This window comes from Ursus arctos, unplaced genomic scaffold (assembly GCF_023065955.2).
Source record: "Ursus arctos isolate Adak ecotype North America unplaced genomic scaffold, UrsArc2.0 scaffold_2, whole genome shotgun sequence".
Lineage (NCBI taxonomy): Eukaryota > Metazoa > Chordata > Mammalia > Carnivora > Ursidae > Ursus > Ursus arctos.
Genome location: NW_026622874.1, coordinates 30,956,539 through 30,979,828, shown reverse-complemented (window position 1 = coordinate 30,979,828; position 23,290 = coordinate 30,956,539). Strand labels below are relative to the sequence as shown.

At 45.0% G+C, this 23,290-nt stretch overlaps 1 protein-coding gene across 1 annotated transcript; it reads left to right on the top strand.

Annotated features, from left to right (window-relative positions):
- Positions 1–7,432: 7,432 nt before the first annotated feature.
- SERTAD4 (SERTA domain containing 4) lies at positions 7,433–18,409 on the top strand. Its single transcript, XM_026509082.4, has 4 exons — positions 7,433–7,551; positions 12,538–12,729; positions 13,902–14,017; positions 15,897–18,409. The coding sequence occupies exons 2-4, from the start codon at positions 12,555–12,557 to the stop codon at positions 16,656–16,658; spliced, it is 1,053 nt and encodes a 350-aa protein (XP_026364867.2). The 5' UTR covers positions 7,433–7,551; positions 12,538–12,554; the 3' UTR covers positions 16,659–18,409.
- The last annotated feature ends 4,881 nt before the right edge of the window (positions 18,410–23,290 follow it).

Genomic DNA, 23,290 nt, shown 5'->3' with positions numbered 1-23,290 from the left:
TTTTTTGAGGTAGACATTTATCACTGTGAAATTGCCTCTCAGAACTGCTTTTGCTTCATCCTATGCATTTTGGGATGTTGTATTTCCATTTTCATTTGTCTCAAGGAATTTTTTTGATTTTGCTTTTGATTTCTTTATTGATGCACTGGTTTTTCAGTAGCATGTTGTTTAATCTTTACACATTTGTGAATTTTCCAGTTTGCTTCTTATAAGTGATTTCCTAGTTTCAAACCACTGTCGTCAGAAAAGATACTTGGTATGATTTTAATCTTCCTAAATTTGTCAGACTTGTTTTGTGGCCTAAAATGATCTGTCATGGACAATGTTCCATGTGCACTTGAGAAAATTGTGTATTCTGTTACTTTTGGATAGAATATTCTGTATATATCTGTTAAGCCTCTCTGGTCTAATGTGTCATTTAAAGCCAATGTTTCCATATTGATTTTCCGTGTGGATGATCTATCCACTGGTGTAAGTAGGATATTAAATTCCCCTACTACTATTGTATTGCTGTCTACTTCTCCCTTTATGTCTGTTAAAATTTGTTTTATATATTTGGGTGCTCCTAAGTTGGATATGTGGGTATTTAAAATCGTTACATCTTTTTGTTGGATTGATCCCTTTATCATTATGTAATGTTCTTATTTGTTTCTTGTCTTTGTTTTAAAGTCTATTTTGTCTACCCCAGCGTTCTTTTGGTTTTCATTGTATGAAATACAATTTTCCATCCATTCATTTTCAGTCTGTGTGTATCCTTAGATCTGAAGTGAGTTTCTTATAGGCATAATACAGACGAGTTTTGTTTTTTATCCATTCAGCCACTCCATGTCTTTTGATTGGAGAATTTACTCCATTTACATTTAAAGTACTTTTTGAAAGGTATGTACTTATTGCCATTCTGTTGTTTTCTGGCCGTTTTGGAGTTTCTCTATTCCTTTCTTCTTGCTCTCTTCCTTTGTGGTTTGATGATTTTCTTTAGTGTTTGCTTAGATTCCTTTCTCATTGTCTTTTGTGTATCGCTATAGGTTTTTGCTTGGTGGTTAACATGAAGTTTACATATAACAATTTAGATCCATAACAGTATACAGATCTTCCTCAAATTATGGTAGAATTACATCTTAATAAACCCAATATTAGGGGCGCCTGGGTGGCACAGCGGTTAAGCGTCTGCCTTCAGCTCAGGGCGTGATCCCGGCATTTTGGGATCGAGTCCCACATCAGGCTCCTCCGTTATGAGCCTGCTTCTTCCTCTCCCACTCCCCCTGCTTGTGTTCCCTCTCTCGCTGGCTGTCTCTGTCAAATAAATAAATAAAATCTTTAAAAAAAATAATAAAATAAATAAATAAATAAAAAAACCCAATATTAAGTTGAAAATATCATTAACTGAAAATGAATTTCATACACCTAACCTACCAAATATCATAACTTAGCCTAGCATACCTTAAACATGTTCAGAACACTTCCATTTAGCCTACAGTTAGGCAAAATCATCTAACACAAAGCTGATTTTATAATAAAGTCTTAAATATCTCATGTAATTGATTGAACACTGAACTGAAAGTGAAAAAATAGCATGGTTGTGTGGGTACAGAATGGTTGTAAGCATATCAGTGCTTTACCCTCATGATCATGTGGCTGATTGGGAGCTGCATCTTGCTGTCCAGCATCATGAGAGAGGATCCTACTGCATGTCACCAGCCCCAGATGCATCCTAAAGCCCTACATTTTTATTACCCAGCCCCCTACATGTCTTGTTTTTGACGTCATATCTTACATCTTTTTATCTTGTATATCCCTTAATTATTGTAGCTATGGTTATTGCTACCTTTGTCTTTTATTTTAACCTTTAGCTAGCTTTATAAGCATTTAATACACTACCTTTCTAATGTGTTCACCTTTACCAGTGAAATTCATACTTTCATATGTTTTCTTGTTACTAATTGGCAACCCCCTCTACTTCAGGTTAAAGAAGTCCCTTAACATTTCTTGTCTGATTTAGTGGTGCTGAACTCCCTTAGCTTCTGCTTGTCCGGAAAACTCTTAATCTCTCCTTCAATTCTGAATAATAACTTCACTGGGTAATGTATTTTTCGTTAGTAAAGTATTTCAGTGCTTTAAATATATAGTGCCACTCCCTTCGGGCCTATAAGGCTATAGCTAAAAAACCTGCTGATAATTCTACGGGGGTTTCCATATGTGTAACAAGATGTTTTTCTCTTGCTGCTTTTAAGAATCTCACCTTGTCTTTAATTTTGACATTTTAATTATAATGTTTCTTGGTGCAGGTCTTTTTGGTTTCAACTTTTTTGGAACTCTATAGCCTTCCTGGATCTTGATATCTGTTTCCTTATCCAGGTTAGAAAAATTTTCAGCCATTAGTTCTTCAAATAAGTTTTCTGCTTCTTTCTCTCTCTCTTCTTCTGGGACCCCTATAATGTGAATATTAGTCCCCTTGACGTTGTCCCATAGGTCCCTTAAGCTATCTTCACTATTTTTTCACTTTTTCTTCTTGTTGCATTATTTGGGTGCATTTTTCTGCCGTCTTTGAGTTCACTGATCCTTTCTTCTGCATCACCTAGTCTGCTGTTGAATCCCTCAAGTGTATTTTTTAGTTCAGTTATTATATTTTCAGTTCTGTGACTTCTGCTTGGTACTTTCATATATTTTCAATCTCTTTGTTGAAGTTCTTACTGTGTTCCTATATTCTTCTCTTGCGTTCAGTAAACATCTTTACAACCATTACTTTGAACTTCTTACTAGGTAATTTACTTCCCTCCATTTCATTAAGTTTGTTTTCTGAGGTTTTATCTTGTTCTTTCTTTTGGAACATCTTTTTCTGTTTATTCATTTCGTTTGACTATGTTGGTTTCTATGCACCAGATGAAACAGTCACTTCTCCTGGTCTTGAAGGATCCACCTTGTATAGAAGATGAATCATTGTTCAACCCTGCCCTATCTCTTGGTTGTCTCTCAACCCTTTGTGATTTTCCAGGCAGCCTATTTTATCTTTAATAGCTCCTGGTAGTTGAGGGGGTGACAACACTAGTCAGTGTCCCAAAGGGGAGCATCCTAGTGAGCACCTAGATTCAGCCTGATTAGAAGCTAGACTCTCCTCAGACAGCAGGTTTTAAAGAATGTTAATATATGCAAGCTTGTGGGACCACACGCATAAGCCCCACTGGCCTCCAGAACCAGGCAATCTGAAGGTGTCCCCTGGTTAGCAGTTGCAAAAATCAGGGCTCAGAACAAGTGTACAAACCCCTTTCTGGGAGATACTGGTGAGCTGTAGCGAAGGAATGGGGAATTACAAAGATGATACCCCATGGCCTATGTGCCCTGAGATCACCTCCAGAGCCTCTAGATGTGTGCCAACCCTGCAATCTGCCCCTAAGGCCAAAGCTCCAGGACTGGCAGTGTCCTGGAGGTGGGAGTCTGGCAAGAACTGTCTCTCTGGTTGGTAGAGTCCCAGGGGACCCAGAATGCAATCCGCTGCCCAGCAGAGCTAGGTAAACAAGGGTATCCCCTCAGCAGCAGTCATAAATCCAGGGCACTGGTAATAAAAATTGGGGTACCAGACACATATAAAAGCTCCCCTCCAAGAGATGCCAGTACTTTGGAGCAGAGCAGAGGGAGAGTGCAAAGATAGTGCTCACATCTCTGAGGTCTCTGGAAAGGTTTATGGGCAGCCCTTAGATGTGTTTAATTTGAAGCCTGCCCCTCATGCTGCAGCTAGAAGCTAATCGGCCTCCTTTGCAGAAAGACTGAACTCCTGGGTCTGCTGCCTCTTGCTATGCTATGCTCAGGAGTTTAGGAACTCTTGATTGTTGACAGTCTCGAAGGACCTGAAGCAAGTATAAGCTGCCCTGGTCACCAGAGCCAGGCAATGGAGAGGTGTCCCCTGACAGCAGCCACAAAAATCAGGGCACTGGACAAGAGGATAACCTCAGTTCTGGAAGATACCAGCAGGCTGGAATGAGGCAGAGAGGGAGAGGGCAGAGTTTGTGTCCACTGGCCTCTGTTCCCTGAGGGCACTTCCACAGGCTCCAGCAAGTATGCCAACCGGAAGCCTGCCCCTCCGGCCACAGCTCTTGGACAAACAAATAGACCCCTGGCTCAGAAAGACTGGGAGAGTGTTTGGGTCTGCTATCTGTGCAGTGTGCTGGGAATGGTAGCCTGCCAGCACTATCTCTCCAACTGTTACAGCCCAGCGGGACCCAAGAATGCAAGCTCCCAGGGGCCTCCAGGACCAGGCGATCAAGGGCCATCCTCTGGGTGGTAGCCACAAAACTGAGCTACCAAGGGTAAAACCGGAGCACCAGATGTGCTTAGAAGCTCCCCTCTGGGAGACACTGGCCCTCAATAGCGCAGCAGAGGGAGAGGGGGAAGATGGTGCTCACTGGCTGGAGCAAAGCAAAGATAGCACCTGCTAAAGAAAAAGAAAAGAAAAAGGGGAAAAAATGAAAGGAAAAAAAAAAGAAGAAGAAATTTAAAAGGGAAAGAAAGAGGGGAAAGTGATGGTGCTTGCCAGCTTTAGCAAGCGACCAAGCAAAATGGCACCCACTGTGCAAAGGCCCTGCAGGTCTGGTGAAGATGAGCCCCACTGGTGTTCAAAGCCAGATGTTTGGGGCTTATGTCTCAGGCCAGTCTTAAAATTTGGGATGCCTGATGTGTGATACAAACCCTTCAATCTTCCGGGAGAAGCTCAGGGTTGGGTTCCCTCCTGATTCTGGGTCACTGTACCAGGGATGGGGTTTACGGTGAGACTGTATCTCAACCCTTCCTACCCACTTCAATGTGGGTTCCCTCTTCTTTGCCCCATGGGAAGAGGTTGCTTTCCCAGTTTTTAGATTTCTTTTCAGAGGAAATTGTTCCACTTGTAGCTGTAGATTCCTTGTGTCTGTGGGAGGTGGTGAGGTCAGGATCTTCCCATGTTGCCATCTTCAACCAGAAGCTCACTTTAAACTTTAAATGATATTCTCCTTCCATGGAGGTTTGACTGACTTTTCTACTTGTTGACATTAGTTCATGTTGTCAACAGTTGGGCACTAAATCTCAGAAAACATTGACCTTGAGATTAAAAAGTAGGGCAGGGAAAGCTGCTAGTACAACATGCTAACCTAACCTATCTGAACAGGACAGGGTCAAGTTCATACTCAAAACCACAGGGTGCTGTGAAGTACCATGATTTCATACTTGTGATGTCATTTTGTTGTAACATTAAAGCCAAGAGTCCTCCCCACCCAAGGGCAATGACAATTTCCCAGAAGGCTCATTTCTCAGAGCCAAAGCTCCAAAAGATGCCAGAGCAACCCATGCTGATACTTAGTCTCATGTTATTTCTCAATTTTATGCTTAATTTGCTCCTTTTGGTTTTATGTATTTTGACACAGCCAAGTGTATGTGGGGATTTCCCCATAGTCCTTTAAATGCTATAAAACTTTAATATAGGGAGATAAAAACAATAATAAGCCATGCCTCCAAGCCCTCACATTTAGTTCTTCATTTGAGTTAGACACTAACCAGTTTTAGGTACTGATTTTGACTTTCGAGTACTCGCACCGCTTTAAATGCCCTTGTGCGTTTCCTTAACCTCTTGCCCCCACCCAAATGAAAATGATGTTCTGCCCATAAGCTGGGCATGTTACACCCACTGATTGCGCAAAATGGCATCTTTACAGTTCGTAAGTTCTTATCATAATGGCCTATGTCGTACATGAGCCAATGCAATTTAATATGGTCTTAATATGGTTCAGAATAAAGCCAAGATGGATGCCCAATTCCCAATTTTAGGCATGCAACACTGAAATGTCTTTTTGGAACAAATGAAATAATGCTCCTGGAAGTCTGTTGAGTTAGTCTGTTTTCAGCATAATTGCCTTCTCTCAGCTTCCTAATACCCTTAAAACCTCTGAGAGTCTTTAAATGTACAAAGTTCAACAAAAATACCTTCGAAGTAGATTAGTTCTAATTATGTCTAATATTTGTTTGCTGCTTTATTGAATCAACTACATTTGTTTAAAAAAGAAAAGAAATTCACTTAACTGCACGTCAGTCACCCAAATTTTAAGTGTACAAATGAAATGGAAAACATTTATTACACAAATTTAATTTCAATTCTAAGAAATAAACATGCAAATTAGATAGAGTTCAATTTGCAGATGCTAATCCTCATCCTTGATCTTATTCCTTTCCTCCCTGATTTTCAGTCTGTGCCTCTCCTTGATTCCTAGGGAGCCAGGCAGCAAGAGGTTTGGTTTTTCACAGTCGGTGGATCACTGTTTTAAAGAAGTGTTATATTTAGCACATCTGGCATAGTAGCAGTAAACAAACATTATAGTCTTTGTAACACTTTTGTGCAGGTGCCTTCCCCCTGATTTTATTAGGTCTATGCCTTCCCAGCCTCTGTGTTCATTACACCTGAAATGACCCATCTCGGCTATGGAGGAGTCCCTAGACATAAGTTATGAATTAATGTTTCAAAAAACAAACTCCAATTGAGCCTAATACAGGGGAAAATTACTATTTGCAAAATAATGTGATTCCGGGGCTTAAATTACATTCCCTTGACCAACGACAACCTCCTTTATTACTTTTTTATTTCCTGGAGGTTTTCCCTGGAGGCTCCCCACCCAGAAAGAGTTGCCAATTCAAGTTGCGGTAGGACCAATGTTGCTTTTTTTTTTTTTACATATGCAGCTCCGGAGGGGAACGGGCGGGGGCGGGCGGCGAGGGGAGAATAACTGCTTGGTCCTGCAAAGACATCTGTTTCTCATCTCCGTTTGCTGTGGCAAAGGAGAAGAAAGTCTTTTGCAAAGGGTGGGAAAGGCACAGATTTTTTTTTTTTTAATCACACGCACACACAACAACAACAACAGAACTAAACCAAATAAAAAAAAAGAGAGAGAGAGAAGACATCTCAGAAGGTTGCAGAGTGAATACGTTATCCGGCTGGAGCGAGCCCCCAGGGCTAGGGCGGGAGCCGGGGAGCGCGTGGGGTCTGGGCTGCGGGCTGGAGCTGGGCCCGCGTGTCCCCGGGCACCGGGAGGGGAGGGGAGGGGAGAGAGGGGAGGAGAGGGAGGAGGGAGGGCGGGAAGGAGGGAAGGAGGCAGGGGGCGGGCTGGGGTGGGGGTGAGGGGAAGGCGCCCCGTGTGCTGCCTGAGGAGCGGCGGCGGCGGCGGGAGCAGAGGGAGGGCGGGAGAGCGGGCGCGCTTGTCATGTTCCCTCTCTCACCCTGGGGGCATCCTGCAGAACCTCTCCTCGGAAATCCACGGGGAAATGGCAAACAGGATTGACGGGTTTCACACGCTCCTCGCTAGACAGAGCCGCTCATTACCATAACCGTCTGCAGCGACGGCGGCGCGGCGCCCGAGTCGCGGCGGCGGGACCAGCCGGGACCCTCGCCCGCCGCGCACCAGCGTCCACCGCCGACCGGGCCGCCGGGCCGGGCCGGGCCCCGCGCGACTGTGCACCGGCGGCCGGGCTGGCGCCGAGCCCAGAGCGGACCAGCGGCCGCGCGAGCGCTCCGGCCGCCGCCTCCCGGCTGACCCCGCGGTAAGAGCCGGGCCGGGCGCGGGCGGCGAGGCCAGGGCGGGCGGAGGGCGAGGGCCGGTCCCCGCGGGCGTTTGCGCGCGTCCACTGGCACCCCCGCGGCCTCCCGCGCGCCTTCCTCGCGCTGGGGCTGCGCCGGGGCTGCCGAGTGGACGCGCGCCGGCCGGAGCGGGACCTGGGCGGCGCGAGGACCAGGACACCGCCGGGGCGGAGCGGCGGCGCGGGCTTTTCCCGGGGCTGGCGTGCGCCGCGGGGCCTTTACCGGGGCGGGAACCGCTGCCGCCTGCGCGCACTGAGCCGAATCCGGGGGCGGGTGGGGATGGCAGTCCCGGTGAGCCCCCAGGGTCCTCGGCTGCTGCTCCCTTCCTTCCCCTAGGGAACGGGGGGTCAGTAGGAGGGATGCCCCGGGGTCAGGTCGCCGCGGCGCTGGGCAGGTGGAGAGGGAGGGATTGTGGATGTCAGGAGAGCGCGTCTGCGAGAAAAAAGGAATAGCTGCAGGAGCTGACACCTTCTGTCCTCCGCCACCTCCGCCCCCGCACTCTCCTCCCCGGCAGCCGAGCCGCGCTGCGGGCGGCGGCGGCTGCTCTGTCCTCAGCTCACCTCCCCGGCGGGCTCGGCTGCTGCCCGCCTGGTCCACGCCTCCGCCTCTCTCCTCCCTTCCTCCCCTCCCGCCTCCTGGGCCCTAGCAACTTTCCTGAGTGCCCGGCTGGGGCCACGGAGGCGGGGGGGGGGGGGGGGGAGAGGCTGCCCCCGGGCCCAGGGTGGCGCGGACAGGGCAGCCGCCCGCGGGTGGTGCGGGCGCTGTCCCCCGGCGCCCGGGTCCCACGGCCGCGCAGGACGCTCCCGCAGCCGCGGGCTCCGAGTGGGCTGGGCCGGCGAGGGAGGGAGGGCCGGGCAGGCATCTGCTGCGGGCTGGAGCGCGGGGCCCGGGCCAGCCTCGCCAGAGCCCTGCCAGCCGCCGTGAGTCATTTCCTTGGAATCCTACCTTTGGTGTTTATTTCCCTTAGAAGGAAACTTGTTTAAAAAAAAAAAAAAGAAGAAGAAGAAAAGAAAGAAAGAGTAATAATAGCTCTTATTCTTCAGGAGAGGCGCACGGCTCCGGCACCGTGGAAAGACAACTTGCCTTTGTTCCCAGACACTTGGGGTGGTGTTTACTTTCTCCTTCGGCCGGCGGCCGGCAGGGCTCCGCTCGCTACCCGGGAAGGGGCCCAGGGGCGGCGGCACCGACCCCTGGGGGTGTGTCTGTGCGGGAGCCCGGACGCGGTGCCTGCAGGGATTCGGTTCTCCAAACCTCACCACCCCAGTCTTGGGCCTGGGATGGGGAGACCTGGCGCCAGGGCTCGGACACCCGTACACCCCATCTTCTCCTTCAGGCCCAGCACCCGCGTTCCTAGCCCCAGGACCTGACCTAAAGCTCCTGGCCTCTCGAAGCTACAGCTGAGAAACGCACTTCCTGGGGCAGACAGGTGTACTGCAGGGACTGGCAGAAAAGCGACATCTGTCTATTTAGACGGGTTGAAGGATTTTCTTCCACCCATTCAGCCCCTTCCATCACCACCACCAGCAGCTGGACGAGCTGTTGGCATCTTGTTAAGCACAGCGTCGAGGTCAGGGGCTTGATTGCACCTGGGCAGCACACTGAAGACTGGCAGCACCAAAGGTGCATTGGAAATATCAGCCCTTTACGGCTCTGCGTTTCAGTGTGGGAATCAGATCTCTAACGGCTATAATGCTCTTAGTGTTCTCTAATTTCCAGTGAGAGATGGGGGGAGGGGTGGGCAAAGAATGACCAGGAGCCCCTGTTAGATTCAAGGTGCCACTAAACCTAGCTAGCCTGTTCTGTGTGCCAGCCATTCCTATTAGCATTAGAATGGCTCTCAGGAAAGAACAAGCCTAACTCATCTGGAAAAACCAAATTGTATAGCAACGCCTGGTAACTTTACGATGAACATTTGCTGGAAAATCATGACATTTAGCCCTCAGCCTTCTGGGAATGCTTGAGGTGTCATTGCACTACTTCCAGTGGGTTTCAGAGCAGATATGCTGGAGCCTGGGCATGGGAGGTTATTTTTTTGTTTTAAACCCATGTATAGACCAAACACACTTGAACAGCCTTCTTTTGACTCTACTCACTTCTGATGTTAAAAAAAAACAAATTTTACCATAAATGTACATCTTTGGGGTTATATCTAATATTAGCAGCACGTGGATTGAAACTTCTGCACTCGGTAGCAGAATTACAATGTAAATTTCATCATACAGAGAATAATAACGGTTTGGATCTGCACATATAATACACATGAAGAGTCATGTGAAACAGTGGTGCATAGCACCACACACTCCCAGGGCTTCACGAATGTGGCACTTGCCTTCTTAATTTATTAACATCCCGGCATAATTTCTCAATAGACTAGAAAGAAAGGCTCAACTGCAAAATCTCCTCCCCACTCCCAAATAATCCGGAGTCATTCCTGTTTTGTTGAGACTTAGAAATATCGTTTGTGGCACTGAGCTTCTCTGGCTTAGGAGTTTGTGTGTAAAAGTTTCCAGTTCAAGAAAGAAAAACTTAAGAGAAATCAGATATCGTAATGGAAAGAAAGAGCCAAGGTAAAAGGACTATGCTGTGTTTCAAGTTCAGATGCATCCTGATAGGATTTCATATGCTGGAATCAATACTAACAAATAGAAACCCTGAAATCCTTAACAACCAAAAAAGCTACAATGATAAGTCATTAAAATGGAAACAAACTCTTAGGAACATAAAATAGCACAGGGCCCATATAATGTCCTATTAAACAAAGGTAATGGCTTCTAGGGGGCCTACAAATGCTTCACTTTCTTAAGGGGCGTGGATTTGTCAACCTCCTCTGGTTTTATGTCATAAAAGTTCAACATAGACAAAAAGCTTGGGTCCTATTCCCAGAATCCAGCACAAAAGTGAGTGTGAATTTCAAGCTGGAAAATACTGTTGCAGTCAGTGAGAGAGGGCTACTGACAAAAAGCTGTAATTCATGAGCTCCTGGCAATAGCACTTACTGATAAAACTGTCTTTTATAATAGGTTAAGAAATTAGACCATTTATGAGAGTCTCCCAGGGAATAAATTATCATGAGGTTTGATACCTTGTTTGGATGCCGAGTTTGAGGGGTGATAGACAGAATAGCTTAGTTTATCAAATCAATGTAGTGTAAATTTTTTGATGACTCAAGAGCAAAATAAATGGCATGTCCCACCATTTCCTCTTAGAAAATAATCGAACCTCTCTCTCTCTTTTTTCTTCTTTTTTTTTTGTAATAAGGTTTTACTTGCAGTGAGTCCCTGGCTGCTGCCTCTTTGGGGGGCATTTTAAAAGAGAAAGGGATAGGTGGGTTAGCAGCCCAAATCAGCTGGGTCCTCATGCCAGCCACTGACACGGACATTTCCCCTGTTCATCCTTCGGTGAGGTTGGGACGGAAATTAGGATCTCAAAGAGAAGCCTGGGTAAAGGATGGAGTCATTGCTGCCAAGAGCTGCTCTGTTAGCCGTTAGAATCTTGTCACTTCAGTGAAGCCATTTCCCCTTCCCCTGGTGGTTTTCCTCCTTGTACCTGGAAGTGGACCCTTGTTAGAACACATAGGTAATCATAATCTCTCGCTGGACAGCAGTGGATTCACCCTTTCCCAAAAACGTTAGGAGCTGCGTAATTTGAAGAAGAAAGCATGCACTAGACCCTTAGCATATATTTGAAAGACAATCAATCTTCAGAAAGCAGGCCTGACATCGCTCTTTGCGACAGTTCTTTAAATGGCGAAGTGGGATAGTGGAGGTTCAGGTCTTGTAAAAGGAACCAGCGGTTAATAAGGTGCAGAGGCTTCTCTGCTGTCACCACTGATCTCTGGCCCGTTGGTCTTTTTGACGGAGAATCAAACTCGCCTCCCCCTTGAACTCACCCTTGACCCTGCCTTGAACCTTAGCTGGGACCAGGTGAAGACCCCGCACCCCGGTGGAAATGGCCCACACCACCTAAGTCATGCAGGAGCCGCACGGGCATCAGGGAGCAGAGGCTCCCAGTCTCCCCGCAGGCCCCAGGCAGGGGCGTGAACTGGAGAGGAGGGCCGCACTGTGGTGCCTCTTGGAAAGTTCCTGCCTTGTGCCTGGGCCTTGCCGAGGAAAGAGTTGTCGGCTGCCTCTGGCCCTCAAGCCCTGGCTCCTGTTTAATATTCTGCCTGCTCCGTGGATGTTGTGCTTGGCTCCTGTGGGGCTGCGACTCCCGGCTTGAAACTGGAGCCAATTTTCTGTCTTCATCTTACAGTGTTTTGACTGGAGGCAGATCCAGTTCAGGCCGATCAGGGCTGGTGGAAACAACTACCAAGTGTGTCTCTGTCTGCTTCGTTTTGGGAGAAGAAAGTGGAGGGAGCCCCAGAATGTTGTAGAGAAACTGGCCCTGCGGAAAGGAGAGAAGGAGGGGGCAGCCGCACAGCCCCAAGTCCACCGAGCCGAGCCGAAGTAGGGATTAGGGTGGAGATTTCGGCCTCCCCACCCTTTCCGTTTGATTGATTAGCGGATTGCATCAAAGGAGACTCTGGGGGGGATTGACTAGAAAATTGATTTTGCCTTATTAATAGAAAGGAAGCGCAAGGGTTTTGGACATGCCTCTTAGCGGTACATTTTCTGCGGGAAGGTCAGGGGGAAAATGTGTCTAGGAGGCAAAGCAGCTGTCTCAAAGAGGGCTGAGGGGAATCTGAGAACAATAAGAAATGGGATTTTAAAGAACCGCCCATGAAATGCAGATTGCTGAACACAGAGGCTGAGCTAATAGCAGCGAGAGAGTTTGCTGAGGTTTTCTTTGAAAAAATAATAAAATGTTTCAGGGTGAAGGGGAGGACCGAGAAGTAAGTTTCCCAAAGCAAAGGAATGAAAATGCCAAGGCCATCCCCTGGCTTACTCTTGATTAGGGCTGTTTTCCTTCTTTTTTTCTTTCTTTCTTTCTTTCTTTTTTTTTTTTTTTAGATCTGAGGCTGTCAGAGATGACTCTGGTTCTGTCCATGAATAGATTCTGCGAGCCCATTGTCTCGGAAGGAGCTGCTGAAATTGCTGGGTACCAGACACTATGGGAGGCTGACAGCTACGGAGGCCCGAGCCCCCCTGGGCCAGCACAGGCTCCTCTGCAGGGAGACCGGGGAGCCGGTCCCCCACTGGCAGGTACTGCCCTTGACCTTCCCCCGCCCCCCACTGCCCTCTGCAGCTCTGCAGCCAGACTAGTGTCTGGGGCACCCTTCTGAGCTGAGAGAGCTCCTGTTCCAGGGACTTCCCAGGCTGTCTGTTCACCTCTCATAAGTGAGTCCAGGGCTCCAGGGAGAGGGTCAGAGGTGATAACTTAAATTGCATTCAGACGAGTCTACACTTCTGCTGCTTCATGTGTAAGTCATGCCACCTATATTTTTAAAAGAACCAAACTTGATTTTTGAAACCCTGAGTTTGGGTTTTGGTTTTTCACCCTGTGGAACTGCATGGTTCTCTCAGAGCTACACGACCCCTGGTGAGCTTGACAATGAAATCTTTATCCCCTGAGACATAAAGGACTCTGCACTTTGGGCCAGAAGCTGTGTGTCTCCTCTTTTCATTAAGCACACAATTGGCTTTCGTATTCAGAGGGAAAATTTTTTAAATACAGAAGTATGTTCTTCCTGATTCTTTATTCTTCTATCCTAAGGTAAGTTCCTTGGATTTTTTGTGTAATACTACTTTAAAGAAAAAAACCCCCTACAATGTAAACTGTGTACTCCTTGAAGTTCATTTGGGATTAAAAGCTCTGTTCTTTCAAAATTAGACCCTACTTTAACCCATGGTTGACACGTTACATTTTTGAAAGAGTACAGAAGGACTCAAATTTTAATTTTAAGTTAAATTTTTTAATTTCATATTTTGAAAAGAGGACTATTCTAACTCTAATGTGCAGAGAGTCATTTGCTTTCTTACCCACAGCCGATAACATTTTAAAGTCATTTGGTTATTAGTTCTTACAGTTAAAGATGTATACATTTGAGCAGTGGACTTAATTAAACAATTTGAATCGATACTATCCTCCCCTTTCTGAATTTTGCTGTTTGTGCATAGAATTAAGATTCGGAGTATTTCGTAAATGCTGACATAGGTCATTTTCCTTTATGACTACCTAGAAATCCTGGCCTAGCCTGGGTCACAGAATTCTGTATGATAGCAAATATTAAGACAAATGTTTATTTTTAATCATCCCATGTACAGACAGATATGTAGCCAAGTTATCTTCTATAAGGAAATTAAAGGAAAGTATTTTGTTTGGAGAACCTTTGGCAAACCGCATGTCATTTGTCATATCTGATTTATTACCACAGGATCACATTACAGGGGAATTTCAAATCCTATAACAACATCCAAGATCACATACTTTAAGAGGAAGTATGTGGAAGAAGAGGATTTTCACCCACCACTCAGCAGCTGTAGCCATAAAGTATGTTTTTTTAATAGTCATTATTTTTATTAAGAGTTTAAGATACTTAGTTGCTTGATCCATTTCCAGAAATTAAATTGTTCCACCCAAGCAATGGAAATGAGCCACTTCTCAGCAGAACCATATTAATCGTTGTCACTTTTTTGGGTCCTCTGTTATTTTCACAAGTAGTCGAAAAAAGAGCCAGCAGGAGCTCCTCTACCCAGAAATAACAAAATTATATAATCCAAGGAACATCTTTTTTACAAATGACTTGATTGTTGTCAAGTCGTGTCAGTGGTTATGAGCAGTCCCATGTTTTCACCTGTGTACCGAAATGCACTGTTCTTTCCTGACATCTCCCCCCTCTCCACTCTCTAGGTCTCAAGGCCAAAGCCCCTTCTGTGTGTGCCCGCCTGGGAGCTGTTCCCTAGGGCCTCTTTTGACCCCTTAGAGGTAGACTCACTATCCCTTGAATGTGTGGATGCAAGTAGAAACACGCACTTCATCGTACACTCATCACATAGGTGTAGTTTGTTAAAATATGTAATTCATTCCCTAGAAAAGACCACAGCTAACTCTTCTGCATGGTTAAGAAGAAAATAATGGGATCCAGGAAGTGCCTAGAAGTATGAAACTGGCCACCTAAGCTTTTCAAATACCAGTTCTTTTTCCTTATGTTTCTCTTCCTTTAAAAACTATCTACAGATTTAATCAAGGAGGGTGTAACCCAGACCATAGTTGTCTGAGATGCAGAGAGGGTTTTTAATGTTTCAATTCATCTTCGTCTGTGTCTCCTCTTACCCCCTCTCCTTGCCACCCCACAAGCCTGTCCTTCAGCTGTTACCTTGACCTTGCTCATAAAGATGTCGACATGCATTGACAGGTGCTGGGCTTTTCTCTGAATGTATAGTTCCTGCCTTTGGTTAGCCTGGGCTGGATTTGTTCACAGTTCCTCAGGTCATGCTACCAGGTGACTTTTTTTTTTTTTTTTTTTTTTTAATGACCTGGAAGAGCTGGTTGCCCAGACATAATCAGTTTATTTCCTCTTTCATTTCTGTGTTATGGTTGTAGCCGTTTCCGAGTGGCTGCTGGATTTGTACCAGTCATCACCCCAGTGATAGTATCACACTGCTCAGAAGTGAGTCTTCTCATTTCCTCCCTGTATCTCTCCTCCTGCCTGGCCCCAGAAGGAAGACTGCTTTGCCCCTTCCACCGACAGAGACTTTCAGGGCCTCAATTATTGTTGTCCCTCAATCAAGTAAGGATAATTACAAGTGTGAAAGCCAGAGGGACAGTACTGAACGCAGCTCTCATGCTCCTGGCCAGGGTTTGAAGTAGACTTCCTATGACCTGCATTTTGACATCCTTCCAAAGACACTTAACGGACATATAATACATGAGTATGCGTGTGCGCGCACATGGGTTAGTATACACACACGTAAAACTTCAAGTGTTCTAAGAGTACTGCTTGATGGGTTTCACAGAGTGAACATATCCCTGTAACTAGCATCCAGATCAAGAAACAACATAACCAGCAACTGAGAACCCCTCCTTGTGCGCCTCGTTACTACCTCTCTGCCCTCCGGAGAAACTGCTCCCCTGAATTCTAGCAGAGCAGATGAGTGTTGTGTGTTTTGGCATCTCCCTCACTGGGCCACAGAAGCTCAGACGACCTGACCTGTCCCTGCTGTGGTCTGCCCTGGGACCCAATCCCGCGCTGTCGAGGCGGGAAGGGCGGGTCATTAGCAGCACTAGGGACAGCATCCCTAAATGAACCTGGGAGAAACAGGACCCCAGCATTCCCAGATCCAGCAACTGCCCAGGAAGAAATATACTGTGATGGCATGTTTACATAGCCCATATCCTCTAAGTTTTCTCTTCCTTTTTTCATTTTTAGACCATCTCGATTTTTGAGGAACGAGCCCATATCCTGTATATGTCATTAGAAAAGCTCAAGTTTATCGATGATCCTGAAGTGTACCTCCGGAGATCTGTCCTTATAAACAACTTGATGAAACGGATCCATGGCGAAATTATCATGCAGAATAACTGGTGCTTTCCTGCCTGCTCGTTCAATGGCACCTCTACCCAAGAGTGGTTTATGGCTCAAGACTGCCCTTACCGAAAACGACCGCGGATGGCCAAAGAGGAGTGTGAGAAGTTCCATGCTTGCTGCTTTTACCAAGAATGTGGTGGTCACTACCTAAACCTACCCCTTTCTGTCCATGCTAGTGTCGGAAGTGCCTCCACCACTGCCCCCTCTTCCTCCTCATCTTCCTCTTCCTCCCCCCCTCTGCCTTTACCGAGTTGTTCCCACCAGGTGGATTTCGATGTAGGCAGCGCACCTGTTTACAAGAGTGATGGCCAGGTACCCGCCAATGAAATCTTTGTCACTGATGTCAGGTCACTAGGTGTTGAGGAAAAGGCCACATTCAGTGATGAGAAGGCAAATAATGACACCGATAGGGATGGTGGCCCCCTAAGCCATGAACCTGTGGGAAACGACCTTGCTTTTGAGTGCAAAGGCCAATTTTATGATTATTTTGAGACTGGATATAATGACAAAAGCAATGTGAGTGAGTCTTGGAAAAAGTCCTTAAGGAAAAAGGAGCCTTCACCAAGTAACAAGCCGTGCTGTGGCAAAGGGAATAAACTATGAGCCATCTTTTCACCGAACTCCGGAAGCATGCCCAGCATGATCAATTAGCTCTCATAAATTTTATTTTGAATGGATTTTATAGTTTTGTACAACTGATAAAATTATGCCATGAACACGCCGTGTCGTTTTAATGCCTGGAGAGCAGACTGCATACAACAGATGTATAGTAGGCATCAGCGAGCTACTTACAAATGTGGTGAGGTTACCAAGAGAACAGTCGACTTAATGCTTAAAAGTATACCTTCGTTTTCTCACAGAAAAGGTCAGTAGATCAGACTGGGGGACAAGGTGCCCTTGTGATCTTTCCATGACCCCCAGGGAGCCTGTCACTAGCCAAGAAACGGCAACATGTGTGCCAATTAATTAGGTAGGTAGTTGGTGAGCAAAGCAACATAACCAACAAAGGATGTCTGCTTCTTCTCTTTGATACCGTATTTTTTTCTGAATAAAAGACTGAAGACAGGGAGCTAGATGAAGTGGCTTCACCGTGCCGTTAAGGACTTGTCTTGAACAGTCTTGCATGACAGATGAAAATAGGATGTAACATAATGAAACACCTGTCTAGGTGCGGCAATCAACAATATGTGTAGAAGGGTAATCCCTGCGAGTTCCTGGCTTGCCTGTGATGCGTGATGAGGCAGTTAGAGAGGTGTTATACAGGGCGATTTTTGGTGCCTTACTTTATCTTAATTTTTGCCAATGTGAAAATTAAGGATAAATCAGAGTTACAGCAGGGATTTAACAAACAGGAAAAAAAAATACACAGGGTGGATCAATATTGTTTGGAAACCGTTCACTTCGAAACTATTGTGTTCAACTTTTGATTCAACATCTCTACTCTTCCTTTGTTTTTGATGCCCAATTGCTTTTGGATTTGGCATTTTTAGAAAGGGATGGGGGAAACAATAGAGCTGTTAGAAACCAGCACTAAGCTGCTTGAGCTTTTCTATGGCAACGGGTCTGTTGCTGGGGTTGGGGGTTTTGGGGTTTTGGGTTGTTTTGTTTTGTTTTCTTGTCCGATGAAGTTCATGAACCAGTGGCATGCATTATACTTTAATCTGTTTTGCATCATTTCACTCGTTTAGATTATAAAAGCATGTGGTTTTTTATATATGACTTTTGCTGTTGATTAAGAAGCACAATGTTAATAAATGATGTGGTGATCAATAAGGTTTTATCTTAAAGAATGTAAAGACTTTAGTTTTTGGAAAGTTATTTTGGAGAAATGGGACTCAGTTGGCAATAGTTACTATGTATTTGGTCAACAGTGTTCTCAATGATTTCTTTAATTTGTACATTTGCAAGAGTGTTCAGAGTGCCCCTCTGACCGTCCGTCCTCCTACTCCAGCCAACTCCTGCTAAACTGTATTCCAATTTCCAAGGTTGCTAATTGACTTGGGCCTCCTTAAACAATACTTCACAGGAACCAAATGCCAAACGGAGGAAAGAAGTAAGTCCTCCCAGTTTCTCCAAGATAAAGCTTTTTTATTATTGCTGTTAATATTAAATATAGGTCTCATTCATACAGTGTATGAGTAGGGTCGTCATTTGGACAATGTCCACAAGGACCAATTTTTAAACATGTTCTTGTGTTATGGCTAAATAGTCTAGTAATGTTTTGTCCTTTATTTTCAATATTTGATAAACATTTGATGTTGAAAACTTAGATGGTAGATGCTTGTATATGAACGTGTTGTAATAAAGTGAGGTTTTCTTGATATATATTTATTAAAATGATCAAAATTCACAAAGATTTTCTTATTTGAATGATCGTCGGCAATGTTTCTCTTTTCCTTTGCTCTTTCTCCTTTAAAAAACTCAAAATGTCTAGGGGGCAGTGGCCACACGGGCGTTCTCAAAATGAGAGACTACTTTAAGAGGTCAACCTGACAGGTGTTTTGGAGTGGTCTTAGGTTTCTGTGGATTAAGAAGCCAATGTTCATAAATGATGTGGTTGGTTATCAAGAAGCTTTTATCCTAAAGGATCTAAAGATTTTTCATTTTTACAAAGTTTCTGACCAAAAAAAAAAAAAAGTATAACATAGATACTGAATGAATCTTGGCTGATTGCTTTATGAAATGTCAAATTGTCAAAACGATGACACGTACATCAATGGTCAAACAGCTATAGATTATTGCTGGTGGTATTCCATACAACTCTGTATGAAGGTTATTCTTAGAGGCTAATATTTTATTTGGTCAAGGGAGAAAGCTAGTTGGGTGCTTAATTGTCAAAGGTAACATTCTTATTATGAATGTAATACATCCTAGAGATTTAAATATGAAAGAGATGACATCCTTTTGCTTTTTAGAAGCCCCCAGCATTATCAGATGATGTTCCTTCTGATGGCCAAAGCTGTAAAAGGACAGAGCTGGTGATTTTCCACGGCACTCACCTGAGCTGCGGGCTCAGGCATCTGCTCAGCAGAACCTGCTGAGCTGCTCTGCTAGACGGTTAGGGGCCTTTGAATTCAGCAGCATTAAAATCTGTAATTTTTAGTCATCGAGTTTTTGTCTCTAAGACATTTCTAGCATACCAAAAGACATGCCTTGTCCCCATTCCCCTGAAAAACCCCCTAAACACCCATCCAAATAAGAATGTTCCTTTTGTTGGTATGAGAGCATTTAGGGCCTCTTATGCGCCTGTATCACCATTGTTTTCTATACACAAACAATGAATCATGGAACACTACATTAATAACTAATGATGTACTGTATGGTCAGTAACATATAATAAATAAACATTTAAAAAACATAACCAACAAAAAAGATACTCAGTTCGATTTTTCCAGGTGGCCAAGGCACAGATAATAATTTATTAACTGGGTTCTATAGTGCTGTCTCAGAGACTGGTAAAGCTGAGACACTCTTCACCCCACACTCTGTCTACCCACCTAAGACCGCCTTTTCTCACTGCTGTGCTTTGCTTTAAGGAGAACCTGATAGGGCAGATTCCAGACTTTAAAAGTTAAATGAGGGGAAATCTTCACTTAAGAAAATGGCCCAGCTCCCCCAAGAATGTCTTTAATTGCTACTCCCTGAGGCATCTAGGTGCACCTCGTTAACCAAATCATTAACCTTCGCCTCTGGTCCTTCCTCTCTAAAAGTGTGATGGTAGAAGATTGTCTGGCAGAGGCACTTTAAAAGAGCACAGATATCATCGTCCTACGCTTCCAACTCTTAAAACCCTGTTATTCTGTCCTTCACCTTGAAGGGGTCCCAAGGACAGGATTACAGTGGCCAGGACTTGGGAGGAAGGTAGAAAAACTCAAAACTGATGGAAGTGACTACCTGACGGCCAGTCACTAATTAGGGTAAAGCATCTTTGGTACGATCTTTTAAGACAAAAGAGATTCAGAACATTTGGTTTAATAAGGGCAGAAGCAAGTGAATGAAGCTTTATTTTCAGAGATCATAGTTAACTCCATTAAGCAGGGCGGCCCACCCCTCCAATCATGAACTTGTACTACAGCTCCACTTAATGACTTCCTCTCCGTGTGTCTAGAGAAGAGCTGAGAACAACTTGTAGCAGACATGGGCGTTAAGATATGTCAACTTCACAATAAATATCAGACAAGGATATAAGGATTCCCATGCCGCGCTGCTAGGCTTTTATATTCCTCAAACAAGTTGTGAGCAGAACACGTTTTTGAAAATAATTAGTTGTTCAAATCCATTTTTATGACAGCCCCTTAAACTTGAAGCCATTTCATTCGTAGTTAAGGTTCTCCCTGCCAATTTTGCTAGGCTGTTTCAAAAATGAGGATGCAGCAGGCCCTGAACAATGGTGGCTTAAACGAGGTGCAGAACTGTCCGTGAAGAGAGGAATGGCATCAGTATTTCTGTGATGAGACACAATGTACGGTTTCTAGTAATTCATTTTAAGATCGCTGTGTTTTTGATTGTGGTTTAACATCTTTTAAGTTACTCCTCAAGGCCTCCATTGCTTCCCTGCTGTTACAGCGTGTAAGCCAGGTCGATTATCCGCACATGGCTAACACCGCTCCATCGGATGGGAGAGCTACATGACCAAGGGTGACACAGTTACTCCTTTAGAGATTGTTTCCAGCCCTGTGTACATGCCAGATTTCAACTGGGAGAATGCACTTAGGAAAAGCACTTGAAAAGATGTAAGTTATGAACACTTGAATCTCGCATCCTGCCATAAAGTGCACCAGCAAGTGAGTTTAATAAAACATGCTGTTTAAAATAGTCTGTAATTTCCTGTTTCTGCGTTTCCCTTCAGAATCTGTGACAGGCTGAAGAACCATGACTACACGAAGGGCATTTGCACAAGCTCGTCTGGTGGTGTTTGCAAACCATTGCTAAGAGCTTCATCTTCTTTGGTAAACAATTCTCTGGTGGGCTGTCTATGGTGTTGGTCCAGTTTGTTAATTTTGAAAATGCAAACTACTTATTCATAGCCTGGAAACACCTGCTTTTGACCGCAGTGAAACTGATAGAACGTATGGAGATGAATTAGTCATTGCTCATAAAAGTACCACGTTTTTCTCAACCCCATTTTTATAACCGTTCCCTTGACTTAAAATTATAAAATCTTATAAAATGCCATGTTTTGGGGGATAGAACACACATTGAAAACTTGCAGGGACGTAAGTTGTGATCCTGCTTCCTGCCAAGATCCCAAGACAATGGACAAATAGAGAAATTTGGGAGAGACCCGATCTGCCCTGAAGGCCCTGTGCTGCCCTGACTGGCTTGGGTTCAACAGGCATTGCCCTCATCCGGGTCATTCCATGGCAGCGTGTGGGTCCAAGCATCAGGCATGTGATATTCCTTGCCCCCGCTGATACCAGCCTGAGGACTCCTACTGTAGATGTTTTCTGAGGCCAGTGCAACGAGCTACAATCAGATGTGACTTAACTCTGTATCCTGGCAATCAAGAAGCAGAGCTTTCTTAGTGCACTGGCCCAGCACTCAGGCATCTATAGCTTCCCCAAAACTCACAAAACACCTGTGTGCATGACAGGGAAGAGAGGGAGAATGACAGGCTATCAGGCACGGGATTTCAGCAAAAGGTTGGGAGTAGCTTTCTGACGGAATAGAGTGCAAGAAGTCTGAGATAGTGCCCCGCATGCATTGCAGAGTGAACTCACTTTCTTTAAGGAAAAGTCTAAAGACGAAAAGGGAAAGACCTTCCTTTTATTTATTTATTTATTTTTTTCTGGTCAACTTCTTTAGGAAGACAGGAAAACCATTTCAGGGACTAAAGGATTTCCTTTATGTTTTTGCAAGAAGAGAGAAAGGGCTTGTCTGTTCTTTCTGGGAGCTGGGAGGGTTTCACAATATTTTCCAAGCCCTTAGATGTTGTGATTTTCAATTAATCCACGAAACGATCTTTGTGACTGGGTTTAGTTATTAGCCCAAGGTACCTCTCTCCTGTTCAGTTCCATGGCACAGCGGTTGTGGGTTTCCTTGGGAGACTGGAATATAGCAGAGGGTTAAGAGTGGGGTTTGGAATCACTGCCTAGATGCAAATCCCAGCTCTGCCACTGTAGCTGTGCAGTCTTGACCTTGGCCCCGCAGCCCCTTGGCTTCTTGGTGCCTTGATTTCCTTGTCTGTAAAATGGGGTGACATAATGTACACACTTGGCAAGTTTGCCAGGATTAAAGACTTTAATATCAGGGAGTGCCTGGCCCCTGCCTGGATGCATGTGATGGGAATGCAGTAAATTCCCAACGCGTGACATCTCCGCTAATGTCCCGGACACCCTGAAGGCGGGACCTTGAGGACAGATTCTCCTTTTTGTAAAAAGCGTTCAGCCTTTTCGGTTCTGTAGACCAAGCTTGAAACAAATACGGAGATGATGTCAAGCCTGCAGACCTAGGACCCTCAGACAGCTATGAAAAGAGTCACTGGTGTTCTTGAGATATTTTTAACATATCGAAAGGTTTACTGGAAATCATAAAATTTCCTGAAAGCAGTTGCATAGGCTAACCCATGGCGGATTTCTTTACTGCTGCTTGGAATTGAACCAGCTCTGGGTTAACACAGCACAAATCAAGAAGAAACTTTGGGAAATGAAGGCATTATCCTTAATAAATACAATTGGTTTCATAGATAGGATCTCTCAGAGCACTGACTATCTGAAGGGAATAAGAGGTATCCCTTATAAATGAAAAGGTGGAAAACCATTAACCTCTGACTCATCCCTAGGTTTTGTCAAAGTTCAAGCTTATTCAATTATGGTATTATTCTCTTAGATTTAGTTTTTACTCCGAAAAAAAATACAGCATTTAAAATATGGATAATTTAGACCCAAAATTATTTCTAGTGTTCCTATATCTGGTAATGGAGACCAAAGAATTATTTTCTTTTGGATAATCGTAACTTGGAGGACATGGCCTACCATAAAATAACTAAGACACAGTTTTCACCTATTAGATCTCAATTTAAAAAGCAGATTAGCTGGGGCCCCTGGGTGGCTCAGTCAGTCAGGCATCTGCCTTTGGCTCAGGTCATGATCTCAGGGTCCTGGGATCCAGCCCTGCATCGAGCGAGCTCTCTGCTCAGTGGGGAGCCTGTTTCTCCCTCTGTCTCTCCCTCTGCCTCTGCCTCTGCCTACTTGTGATCACTCTCTGTCAGATCAATAAATAAAATCTTTAAAAAA

What these genes read in the sequence shown, in the direction of transcription:
- SERTAD4 (XM_026509082.4), top strand. Translation starts at nt 12,555, where the DNA reads ATGACTCTGGTTCTGTCCATGAATAGATTCTGCGAGCCCATTGTCTCG. An exon ending in AGCCGGTCCCCCACTGGCAG is followed by an intron (nt 12,730 to 13,901) that starts GTACTGCCCTTG and finishes TTATTACCACAG; the next exon opens with GATCACATTACAGGGGAATT. An exon ending in TCAGCAGCTGTAGCCATAAA is followed by an intron (nt 14,018 to 15,896) that starts GTATGTTTTTTT and finishes TTTCATTTTTAG; the next exon opens with ACCATCTCGATTTTTGAGGA.